The following is a 12,778-nucleotide window of genomic DNA, read 5'->3' on the forward strand; positions in this document are numbered from 1 at the left end:
ACCTCGGCTTCAAAGGAATCAGCCTTGGGAGGCTGATGCCGATCCTGATTCTCCTCTTCCTTGTGAAGCTGGAGGAGATCAAAAGCTGCCCTTCGGTCATTTTTACAGGCAGCCCAATATTAACACTTGAGGACCATATTTTTATAATACTATGTTGGAGTGTTACAAAAAGGTCTTCATGAAAGGGTGGGTTACTGCACCCATGTAAATATTATCCTTCCCCCTGTGCACTGTGGATTTGTGGACGAAGAAACTAAGGTCCCCGTGGTGATAGCACTTGGTGACAGTCTGGGATGGCAGCAAGTTGCTTTGCTATTTGAAGAACTGGGACACTAGAGATGGACAGAGAAGTGGGACCTGGTCAAACAGTCCACCCGCTATTTGATGCCAGCATCTTTTGCGTGTGGTTATCCTGCCTGTATTCCGACGTTTCTAGTTCCAAAGGACTTGCCATCTCAATGAGACAGCTCTCAGAAATGGGGCCTGCCCTTCCTGAACGGTAGTGGAGATCAGGACTAGAGCGGCAATGGGCACAGCTGGAGGCACCCTACACTAAATTTGCTGTCTTGTCTACGTGATCAGTTTCCTCCCTTCAAGATATCATACCCTTCAGCCTGCAAACAGTTATTTTGTCTATCCTCAAGAGCCACCTTCTCAATATTTCCCTCCAGTTAATGCCCCATTTCTCCTAGGAATCTGATAAGGGGTCTGTCTTCTCCAGTCTTATCCATTCAGATATTGTCTAATTTTGGATTATGGAAAATTTTCAAACTCCATAAAAGTTGAGAGAACAGTATAATGAGGCCTTCTTTGCCCATCAGGATGCCTGGGTGCCTTGACGACTAACCAAAAGGTTGGTGGTTTAAACCCACTTAGAGGTTCCTTGGAAGAATGACCTGAACGTCAAATTCTGAAAAGTCACAATCCCAACGTCCCTGTGGAGCACCATCCTCCTCTGCTCGCATGCAGTTGCCCTTAGTTGGCATCAGTTCCGTAGTAACTGGTTTGGTTTGGTTTTCTCTTCCTTTCACCCATCTTCAGTGATTATTGACACATAGCTAATCTAGTTTCATTTGTATTCCCTTCTATTATTTGAAGGAAATCCCAGACATTGTATCATTTTGCCTGTAAATAAAGTCCCTTGTATATGAAAGATAAGAACTCTAATACACACACACATGTACACACATACACACATATAAAACCATAATACAAAATGATTCCCATGTATAAAACACGAGCAAACTTCCCTAATAACCTTGGAATAATTGCTCCGGTTATCCAGCTAGCACTCAAAGACTCTCTGGTTGGCCAGCATTTTGATTCAGAGCCCAAACAGGGCCCACGCATTTCATTGGTTGATAAATCTCTTAACTCTTTTCAATTTATGGACTCCCATCTCATAAACTCTTTTCCCCTGACCTTTCATTTGTTGAAAAAGCCAGATTATTTGACCTGGACAATTCACCACAGTCTACAGATTGCTGACTATTTTCCTGCGGTGGCATTTACCGTGTTCCTTTGTCCTCTCCATTTTCTGACATAGATTGCTATATCCACAAGCTCATTTTACCTTAAATCTACCGGTGAGGCATTCATTCCCACCAGTTCACCCAAACTTCCCCTTATCATGGTCCCCATTCCCAATCTTACTTCATCCCGTAGTGACATTGACTCATATTGTCCCTCGCTTCACGTTTAAGCCCCCTGTCATGTCCCTGGTGTTCCTTCTGATTTGCTGTTTAGTTTCTATACTTCGGTCCCTTAAATTTGGGTGTCCCAAGACTCCCATGTCTATGCAGATATCTCCCCAATTCACATCTCCAGCCAAGACCCTGCCCCTGAACTGTTATTCATGACACATACTCCTTAGACATTTAAAAATTTAAAACACCCTGAATTGAACTCCTACGTGAACTCTCACTTAAACTGTGACCCATTTACAGTGGCCACTTTTTGATTTTAGAGCATTTCCATCTTTCTTATTCCTGGCCCAAACAACTCGGCTCCAGATTCTTCTTTCTGTTGTCGCACCTCACCAGCAAGTGCTGGCTGTGGCTTCCAGATCATACCTTCAGAATTCTGCCAACCGCGTCCCAGCCCCACCTCTGCTCCCATCCTGGTGCAAGCCACGTTCATATTTCCAGCAACTTCTTAATGTCTAACTGGTTTCCCTACATCCACCTTTACCCTTCTTCAGTAGATTCTTCAGCAACAAGAACAAGCCTTTACAATCTGAAATGAGATCACATTATTCCTCTACTGCCTCCGTTTAGCCTCCCTCACACGCAGAGTGAAAGCCCAACCTCTTGGAGGGGTTCCTAAGGCTCTGCCTATCCAGGCTCGCGTCTCTCTCCCTCACTCTATGGCCCTGCCTCCTCCTCCTCCGTCTCCTTCATGCCTTCCCAGGCCCAACAGCCTCCTGCATGCTTTCGACAAGACTGCACTTGTACTACATGCTTTTGCACTTGCTGTTTGTTCTTCCCAGGAGAAAGGCAGGCTTTCTGCTCTCATTAAGAGGGACAGTCTCGGAAACCCACGGGGAAGTTCTGTCCTGTCCTATCGGGTCACTATGAGTCAGCATCCACCACTTGATGGCAGGGTGTTTGGGTTTGATGAGGTTTCTTCCTTCAGGAACATCCTTCCCCTGAAAGCTTCAGGTCTTGTCTCCTCACCTTTTCAGCTCTTCCCTAAAGTGTCACTTTCCCAGTGAGGCAATCTTGGGTAGGCCTCGGGAACCCCCAAGACTGTGGCCCTTTTAATCACCTCCAGGGCTGCAGCTGAACTGCCCCGCCTCCACCCTTGTGGCTCAGTTTTCAGCCAAACAATAGACAGGTGTACAAAGGGAACACATAACGCTGGGGAGGTCTGCACACCTGAGAATAATCAACCATTCGAGGTCAAGGGGGCAGCATTTGCCCAAGAATGAATGAAGTTCAGGAGGAGGAGGAGGAGAGGCGTGGAGGGGCGGGGCAACAGGGAGCTGCAAAGGGGTGGCACCTTGAGGATTTGCAATGAACAGGACAAAGCAAAATGTGTAGGACTTGCTGTAAGCCGATGACTGCCCTGTGCGCCTTCACCTAGTGCAAAGGAAAACGCTGGAAGAAAACAAACACTGCCCCCGTCATGATTTGTTGTAAGTTGCCGCCTAACTGCTTGCTTAGTTCATTACTTGCCTACTGCACTGCAAACTCTGGGAGGACAAGGTGTTTTGCTTTGTCACTGCTGCACCCCCAGTACCTAGAAAAGCACCTCACACAGAGTTACTAGCTGCCATCACGTCAACCCCCATGCCTGGTGGCCTCAGGTACAACAGAGGGACACATTGCTCGGCCTGTAACCATCTTAAAAACCACACCAGACCCCGGGTCATCACAGCAGCCGCTGTGCCAGGCCCTCATGGCTTCCTACATCACCAGATACAGCGCCCCTCTCGAGCAGTCGGTTCCTTCTGAGGGCACCATGATGCTAAAAGCTCTGCCACCAGTCTTTCAGATGCCAGCAGGGTCACCCATAGTGGCATGTCACGGGCGCTCCTTAAATATGTACATATATAAATATATATAGGATGGTAGGGAAATAGATCTACATGCATATATTTGTAGATTTAGTATTAAGGGAGCAGATGGACATTGGACCTCCACTCAAGTACTTACTCAATGCAAGAACACTTTGTTCTATTAAATTTGCATTCCATGATGTGATGCACACCTTTCTGACAGGATTGCTGAAGACAAATGGGTGCAAAAGCAAATTGGTGAAGAAAGCTGATGGTGCCCGGCTATCAAAAGAGACAGCATCTGGGGTCTTAAAGGCTTGCAGGTAAACAAGCAGCCATCTAGCTCAGAAGCAACAGAGCCCACATGGAAGAAGCACACCAATGACCACAAGGTGTCGAAGGTATCAGGTATCAGGCATCAAAGAACAAAAAGTCATCATTGTAAATGAGGGGGAGCAGAGACCCAACGCCCATCTGTAGGCAACTGGACACCCCCTTACTGAAGGTTCACAGGGAGGAGAAGAGCCAGTCAGGGTGCAGGGTAGCAATGATGAAACATACAACTTTCCTCTAGTTCTTTTTTTAAAAAAAAGTTTTAGGGTGCTCTAGGGGTAGAGGGGTCAAAATATTGTGTATTTCGTTCCATGAAAGTGCCTGCTAAAAAGGAGAGTGTTTACAAAACCAACCCCCACCATCATGATCCCAATTCTAGCTTACAAATCTGGCTAGACCCGAGGGTGTACACTGGTATAAATAAGAACTGGAAACACAGGAAATCTAGGAGAGATGAACTCCTCAGGACCAGTGGTAAGAGTGGAAGGAAGGTGAGGGAGAAAGGGGGAACAGATTACAAGTATCTACATATAACCTCCTCCCTGGGGGATGGACAACAGAAAAGGGAGGCATCGGACAGTGTAAGATAAGACAAAATAATAATTTATAAATTATCAAGGGTTCATGAGGGGGACGGGGGAGGAGGAAGGGAGGGGGAAAATGAGGAGCTGATATTAAGGGCTCAAGTAGAAAGCAAATGTTTTGAGAATGATGATGGCAACAAATGTACAAATGCGCTTGACACAATAGATGTATGTATGGATTGTGATAAGAGCTGTACGAGCCCCCAATAAAATGATTAAGAAAATTCCTTCAGTGAATGAGTATTTTAACCCCATATTTATTTAGTATTTGCTTGCTGATGATATTTATTTAGTATTTGTCACTAGATAATGATAGTTTGTGTTGCTGTACTTACCAACAACTAACACTTAGCAGACCTCTGTGCTGCACCGGGAACGCAAAGAGCATATCCTGTGGGGAAAACAACACATCTGCATTGTTAACAAGAATTGGTTCTTGGACGTCATCACACAAATGCCCCTGTGTGTGTTGTTTTAATTCATGTGTTTAAAGATTTATGATTACAGATAGTCTGCTGAAGCAAGGAAAATGTTAATAATTCTTTTTACCTAGAAATTAAGGTGGATGTGAGGTGTGCCGTGTGTTTTCCTTTTTCTTGATATCGTCTGCATCTGTGCGTGCATCCAGGTGTAATCACCAGAGACAGAACTTTTCTAGGGCTGGTTTTGGGGGGTTGACTGTCTTAAGAACGCAGGCCTTTGATGGGCCAAGATTCCTTTTGAGACCTACTCCCCAGGCTTTCACAAGAAGGGGGTGACTAAGCTCGGTGAGACACCACAGGGGTTGTCAGCGATGGGGAGATATTGCTGAGGGGGGTATGTGTGTGGGCGGAGTAAGAAGAAAATTATATCTACTTCTAGACATCTTGTCACAAAGGACAGTCACAAATAGCCACCAGACACATGCAAAGGTGATCAGAGAACTTGAAGCACAATGAGATGCCATTTCAACTCCCAGGAAGTTGGCTGAAAGGGCTCAGACAAAGCAACTGTGAAGTTGGCAAAGGGCCGGGCAGTGGTTCTTTATGTTACACAAGGGTCGCTATGGGTCAGAACTGACTCAAGGACACCTAGCAACAAAGAGGGCTATGATTGGGGCGGGGGCAGGAGGTGGCAGGACACAAAAGAACAGGATAGCCAAGGAATGGCTGGGCTGTTGGGGAATCGGAATTCGTAACCATTGCTGGCCTCTCTCATTACCATTGAAGTGATTCTGACTCAGTGACCCAGTAGCACAGGTAGAACTGCCCCTGTGGGTTTCTGAGACTATAACTCCTCATGGGAGTAGAAAGTCTCCTCTTTGTCTCAGAATAGCTGGTGGTTTCAAACTGCTGACCTTGGTGTTAGCAGCCCAGCATGTAATCACTTTGCCAAATGGTGTAGCTCTATAGAAAACAGTGTGGTGGGTCTCCAGGTACTTAGAAATAGACCTACCACGTGACCCAGCCATGGCATATCCTCTAGGGACTTGGAAGCAGCATCCCAAACAGACATATTATACCCATTTTCACTGTAGCATTATCCACAATGACCGAAAGGTGGACACCTAAAGACCCATCAATGGGGCAATAGATAAAACGTGATAGGAGGGGACTTCAAAAGTTTGTAGAAAAATTCCACGATCTTTCTATTCTGTTTATCAATGAACTTCTCGAAGCCCCCTGGTATATACAGTGGAATATTAGCCAGAAAGAGAAAGTCTCAAAAAAATCGTTTTATTAGGGGCTCATACAACTCTTATCACAATCCATACATACATCAATTGTGTAAAGCACATTTTTACATTCGTTGCCCTCATCATTCTCAAAACATTTGCTCTCCACCTAAGCCCCTGGCATCAGCTCCTTGAGAAATAGTCTAGATACATGCTACAACCTGGATGGAGCTGGAAGAAATGCTGAGTGAAGTAAGGCAATCACAAAAGGTCAAGTATCATATGACTTCACTTCCGCACAAAAATAAACCGGCAAACCTGAAGAGACTAACGCTTATTAGTGGTTACGAGAGGCAGGAGGGAGGAGGGTAAAGGCAGGGTGATTGCTGATGGAGCTCTGTGTTTGGGTTTATGGCGATTGAAAATCACACTGAATAGAGGTTAGAGTTACACAGCTGGTTAATGTAATTAATGTCAGTTCTATACGTCCAAAAAAGTTCATTGGAAAATGTGGGCAGTTCTACCCTGAGTCGGCATTGACCGGATGACACTGAGGTTGGTGTTAGTTGGCATTGAATAAATGACAGAGTTTGGTGTTCGTCGGCATTGATGAGATGACTTTGAGCTTGGGGTTAGTGCACAGATCATGTAGTGAATTGCGCTGTAACTCTTAACTTGTGGCACGTGAGGTAACGGTTGCGGTGTTTCTTAGGCAGGCCAGCTTGATTTGCTGTAGTCGAAATGGAAACGCCACTGGGTCTGGGCATTAGGGTGATAGCCCTAATTGAGTTTTGCTGTGTCTTAGCCGTGTGACCACGGTGCTGCTGCCACCGCTGCTGAAAAAAGCCACCCACTGGATAATCCAGGCTGCAGCCGTTGCCTCCTCCGCTGACCTTGGACTGAACACACACACACACACACACACACACACTCACACACACACACCGGGCAAGTGCTCAATGGGAAGACCTCTAAGGATCATTTATGCTAAATGTAATATGTGTTTCCCACATGTAAGTACTTGCTAAGTATTACTGCTTTATAGTCGTGTGGCAGGAGTGAGTTTTCAAAGCGTGTTCACCTACATTCCTGTCTGAAGCAGCTTTATGGGGCTAGTCACTTACTTTAAAGCGTGTAGTTCAGTGGCTTTGGTATAGTCAGAGTTAAGAAACACGGGTCACTAGGAGTAATTGTGGAATGTTTTATCACCCGCCCCAAAGAAACCTCATGCCGTTCAGATGCCAGCCCCTGCCCTCTCATCCCTGGGCCCACTTCTGTGTCCATGGACTCGCTAGTCCTGGTCATTTTCTATAAAGAGGAGGCGATACCATGTGGCTTTTTGTGATCGGCTTTTTCTCCTAGAATATCGATTTAAAGGTTCGTCCGGAGTGTAGTCTCTGTCAGTCCTTCATTCCTTTTGTGGTTGAGTAAGATTCCATGGCCAGGAGCCTTGGTGGTACAGAAGCTAAAGCACTTGGCTGTGAATCAAAAGGTCCACCGTCTGAGCCCACCAGCTGCTCGGTGGCAGAAAGGTGTGGAGGTCAGCTTCCACAGGGAGGACAGCCTTGGAAACCCTGTGGCAGTCCTGTGTCCTGTCGGGTCGCTAGGATTCTGAAACCACTCCACAGCAATAGAGGTTGTCATCACATTGCGGTCATCTATTTGTCTATTAAAGGCCCTTTGAATTGTTTCTCACTTTTTGGCTTATCATGATGTTAATGTATAATGACGCTTCATGAATGGATTTTAGAGTGGACATAGGTTTTATTTCTTTGGGCTAAAAGTGTGGAATGATTGTTGAATACACTTAATTTTAAAAGGCATTTTTTAGGAATTTCAGATATAGAGAAAAATTACGACAATACCAAGAGTTCCAACCTATTCCCTTACCCAGTTATTAGTACAACATCTTGCTTTAGTATGGTCCCTTGTTACAGTTGATGGACGGATGCTGAGACATTGTTATTGACGCCAACCCACAGGGTGTCCAGAGTTTCTAATGTCCCTGCCCAGGATCCCACTCAGGACACCGCATCACATTTAGTTGTTGTGTTAGGCTAGAGAAACAAATTCGGTGGACTCATAGGCATAAAAAGCTTTAATCAAGAATTAATGATCAAGAAAACATCCCAGCCCAGTCCGACTCAAGTCCATAAGTTCCCTAGTCGTTCCTAAGTCCCTCTTCAGACTCAGAGCCTCACGCAGTGATGAAGAATACAGGAAGATCACAGGCCGATGGGTGCAGAGTTGTGTGAATCCCAGGTCAATGGAAACATGGAAGGGGTCAGCCTCCGAGAGTGAGGGGGAAGGTATAGGGCCCTGTTATGAGAAGGCCACGCCCCCAGGACACAGCATCAGGCTGTGATCTGATTGACAGGTTTGACTCCACCCCGAGCCAAAGGTTTCTAGTTGACAAGAATTCATCTCACAACCACAATTGTTACGTCCCCTTTGGCTCTTCTTGGCAGCGATGCTTTCTCAGATTTCTCTCGTTTTTGATGAATCACACATTTTTGAGGACAACTGGTCAGTTATTTTATAGAATATTCCATTTTTGGGGGTTTTTTTGGTTGGTGTTTTTGGCATGATTAAACTCTGGGTTTGGTGGAGCAAAACCATAGAGAGAAAATATCGTTTTCATTACATTGGAAGGGCACCTGACTTATCACCGACGATGTTAACCCCGGAGCCTGGCAGCGTGGTTGTAAGTGCGCCACTGTACAATTATGTTTTTCTCTCCCATTTCCATACTGTGCTCCTTGGAAGGAAGTCACTGTCATAGTCCACTGGGTGGGGATCAGCTTGGAAGGTTATGGCAACTGTTTTGGTTGTTTTTTCTTTAATTCCAAAAGGTAAACTTCATAGATCATCTTGAAGGACAGAGGCCGTCCTAAAGCTTATTAGGAAGTTTTTTAAAAATTGAAAACTGCTTCGGTGAGAAAAAAGGCCAAGAAATTGTACCAAGGAATTTTTCCCCCTTTAGAACAACATACGTGCTCATTCTTTGGTGGTAGCAAGGGCTATCTTACAAGAATTGTACTGGGGACATTACTCCTTCGACCCTCCAGCCCAATCGTGCCCCTTTAGACTTCTTTTTGTTCCCCAAGCTCAGTGTTGAAAAGGAACATGACTCAAGACCATTAGGATGTCCACACTGCTGTTTTGACTTGGTGTAAACCAATATACTAGAATACTTTAGGGGAAGGGTCTAGAGCAGCGGTTCTCCACCTGTGGGTCGTGACCCCTTTGGGGGTCAACTGACCCTTTCACAGGGTCACCTGATTCATAATAGCAGCAACTTTACAGTTATGAAGTAGTAATGAAAATCATTTGATGTTTGGGGGGGTCACCACAACACGAGGAACTGTATTAAGTGGTCGTGGCATTAGGAAGATTGAGGACCACTGCTCTAGAGAGATGGAAGTGCTGCTTCAGGAGTGTGTAGACCCAGAAGGAGGATACTTTAAGAAACAATAGCTTCACATGTTGATATTTTTGTTTACTCGAGTTGTCTGTGTAGCAATACTTTTTGACCCAAGTGTGCGCTTCATATCTTTTTAATCCTGGTGTTTCTGAAAGATGAGCCCCATACTAGTTAAAAGTAAGGCCTAAACTACTAATGACTAATGACTGCCTGCATTGAGCGTTGTACTGGCCAGCAGCAACTTCAAGATCAAGTAGGAATCTTAAAGGGTAGTGAATCTATGTTGATGGGCGAGGGACAATTTGGAAAAATCATGATTGTACAATATGAAGGATGTATTCAGTGTCACCTAATTTTACATGCAGAAACCATTGAGTTAGTGTATGTTCTGTGCAGTCTCCACAAAGGCAACAAAAAATCATTTAAAAAATACAGACTCAAGAGTCAAATGGCTGTGTTCCTATTGCAGCATCGACACTTGTATCTTGTGAGGCGTCAGCTCCTCTGTGCCTCAGTTTTTCCGTGCATAAAATGAAAATATCACTTACCTTGTGGGGTTTGCTAGAATGCTTCACGAAGGCAATGCAGGTAAAGTGTTTAATGGTGGATAATGGATAATGGCCGTTGAGCCAACTTTGATTCAGGGTACCGGTATGAACAATAGAATGAAATGCTGCCTGCTCCTGCCTCATCCCCATCATAGCAGGCATGTTCAAGTCCAGCATTGCAGCTAGGGGGCCAATCCATCGCACCAAGCGCCTTCCTTGCTCTCCTGGACCCTCTGCTTCACCAAACATGATGTCTTCCTCCAGCGATCGATCTATCCGGATGAGGTACCCAGGGGTCAGGTGATGCTCTTTTGTAATCCATATGGTTTTCATGGTCTAAACTTCAGAAGTAGCTCTCCAGGCCTTTCTTCCTGGTCCGTGGTAGTTTGGAAGCTCCTCTGAAAGCGGACCACAATGCACAGCTCTAATGGTATTTGAAACACCGGTGATACCACTTCGAGCCTCACAGGAACCCGTATGCCACCACCGAGCGACTAACTGCCAGACGGGCCCTGGTAATGCTGCCTGACTCCTAATCAAGGAGCAGGTGCTGCTGGGGACGGCGATGAGGCTTTGACGAAAAGGAGCGCAGACACTCTGCTCTTCCCGTTCGGGAACTGGCCTAAGACAACGTGAAGTGGGGGTTCCCGCAGGACCTTCCAGGTCCGTGACACGCTGCCAATTCCTTATTCAATGATTTGCTCCCCATGTTCGTGAGAACCCCCGGCACTTGCGTGGAGGCTTCAGGGGCGCCCATGTGCGAACATTGAGCACTTGAAGTGCCCAGCATGAGCGATTTTGCAATGCTAATGCTTGGACCACCAGCACCGACACTTCTGGCTTTTTCTTTCCCTTCAGCGGCCTCATTGGGCGAAGCTGGGCCATGCTGTTTGCCAGTGGCGGCCTCCAGGTGAAACTCTACGATGTCGACCCACGGCAGGTAACGACGGCGCTGGAGAGCATAAGGTAAGCCGGCCGGCATCTTCCCGGAGGATTGGAAGGACATGGCTGTTTCTCTCTCCCTTGGTCTTGTTGATCAGATTCCCTGCACGGTCCGGTCACACTGCCCTTTGACCTCAGGTGACTGACCTACGAACCCAGCCCGGAGAAGGAAGTCGCACTGTCAGGAGCAAGCCCTTTCGATGGTGCCAGCCGTGATGGAAGCAGAAGGCGGTGGTTAGGTGCCATCCTGTCGGTCCCCCCTCGTAGGGACCCTGTGCACACAGAACAAAACATTGCTCGGACCTGCTCCGACCTCACGGTCGCACCACTGTGTCAACCTGTCTGGTCCAGGCCCTGCTCTTCTTTGCTCTTCCCTGTGCTTTTCCAAGCCCTACGTCCTTCTGGTCTCTCCCGGCACCATGTCCCAAGGATGGACGATGAAGTCTCACCGTCCTGGCCTCTAAGGAGCACTCTGGCTGTGCTTCTTCCAAGACAGATTATTTGTCCTCTTGGCAGTCCGTGGTCCTTTCAATATTCTTCCCCACCACGGTTCAAACGCATGGATTCTTCTTGGATTGGTCTTCTTCAGTGCCCGATTTCACATGCATGCGAGGTGAATGAAAACCCCCGTGGCTTGGGCCAGGTGCACCTGAGCCCTCAAAGTAACATCCTTGCTTTTCAACCCTCAAAAGAGGCCTTGTGCTGCAGATGTACTGGGCGCTATGCTTCTTGTGATCTCTTGACTGATGCGTCCATGAGCCTTGGTTATGGATCCAAGAGAACAGAGTAGCTGAACCTCAGTCTTGGGTTTCCAGCCCACACGAGTCTCCTGATGTGGTGCACAGTGCTGGAGGGCTGGGGGTCCCACCTGTAGCAGGAGATGGCCAGAGTGCGTGTGTGACAAGTCTTGGGAGCAGCCAGCTGGAATCTTGTCTTCATCTTGACTGATGACAGGACCCAAGTTGAAAAAGCCCGACGTATAGTTTGAGATTTATTCTCTGGGGATACTTGGGGGAGCCAGATAGATATAGTTCTGCTTCTTGAGGTTATAATCTACTAATCTAACCTCATGAATTCTCTTAATAAACCCGGTGAGGCAGATATGATCACCATTACATTTTTTATCTTTTAGTTTTATTGACATATAATTGACATATCCTATAATTCAATATTTCAGTCATACTCAAAAGAGTTATACAATTATCACCACAATACATTTTAGAACATTATCTTTCTTGTACTCATTCTTATATTAGCTCCCTGTTTACCCCAATTACCCCAGGCATAGCCCCAAGAAACCCTTAATCTAGCTACCGTCTCTATAGATTTACTTCCCCGGATTTCACATACAGAAAAACATACAAAACAAAACTAACCCACCCCCGCCCAAAAAATCCAAACAATAAAAAAATAAAATGGAAAAAACCTTAATTGAAAAGCAGAAAATATTAAAAAACTAGAACAAATTTAAAGTGGGTCAAAGGGAGATCCAATGATCCAGTGTTAAATTTTAACCCGACTGCATTCTTTAATAATCCTCTTTCCAATGCACTCTGCATGACAGCGAGACTGTTCACATCCCTGGTCTGTCTCCATTATCTTTTGAGAAAATGTCGGTCTATAAATGGTCAGCAACCTGCTCAAAGATCGACTAACATACAAGGTCCCAGCCATGGTCTCTCTTCTTTTAAAGACAGGCAATTTGAGGGAGGCAGGTCAGAGCCTCTTAAGCATCGATCATAGAGATTCTCCAACTATTATTTATAATATTTGCTATATACAAAATAATAGTTT

General features: G+C 45.9%; 1 protein-coding gene across 1 annotated transcript in view; it reads left to right on the forward strand.

The window, feature by feature from the left end:
• Nucleotides 1–12,778, forward strand: part of CRYL1 (crystallin lambda 1) — a 178,910-nt gene that overhangs the window by 8,280 nt on the left and 157,852 nt on the right. Inside the window, exon 2 of the mRNA XM_075563594.1 lies at nucleotides 10,901–11,008. Coding sequence (XP_075419709.1) covers nucleotides 10,901–11,008 — 108 coding nt within the window. The remainder of the gene's footprint in view (nucleotides 1–10,900; nucleotides 11,009–12,778) is intronic.

The sequence above is a fragment of the Tenrec ecaudatus genome, chromosome 11 (genome assembly GCF_050624435.1).
Source record: "Tenrec ecaudatus isolate mTenEca1 chromosome 11, mTenEca1.hap1, whole genome shotgun sequence".
Taxonomy (NCBI): domain Eukaryota; kingdom Metazoa; phylum Chordata; class Mammalia; order Afrosoricida; family Tenrecidae; genus Tenrec; species Tenrec ecaudatus.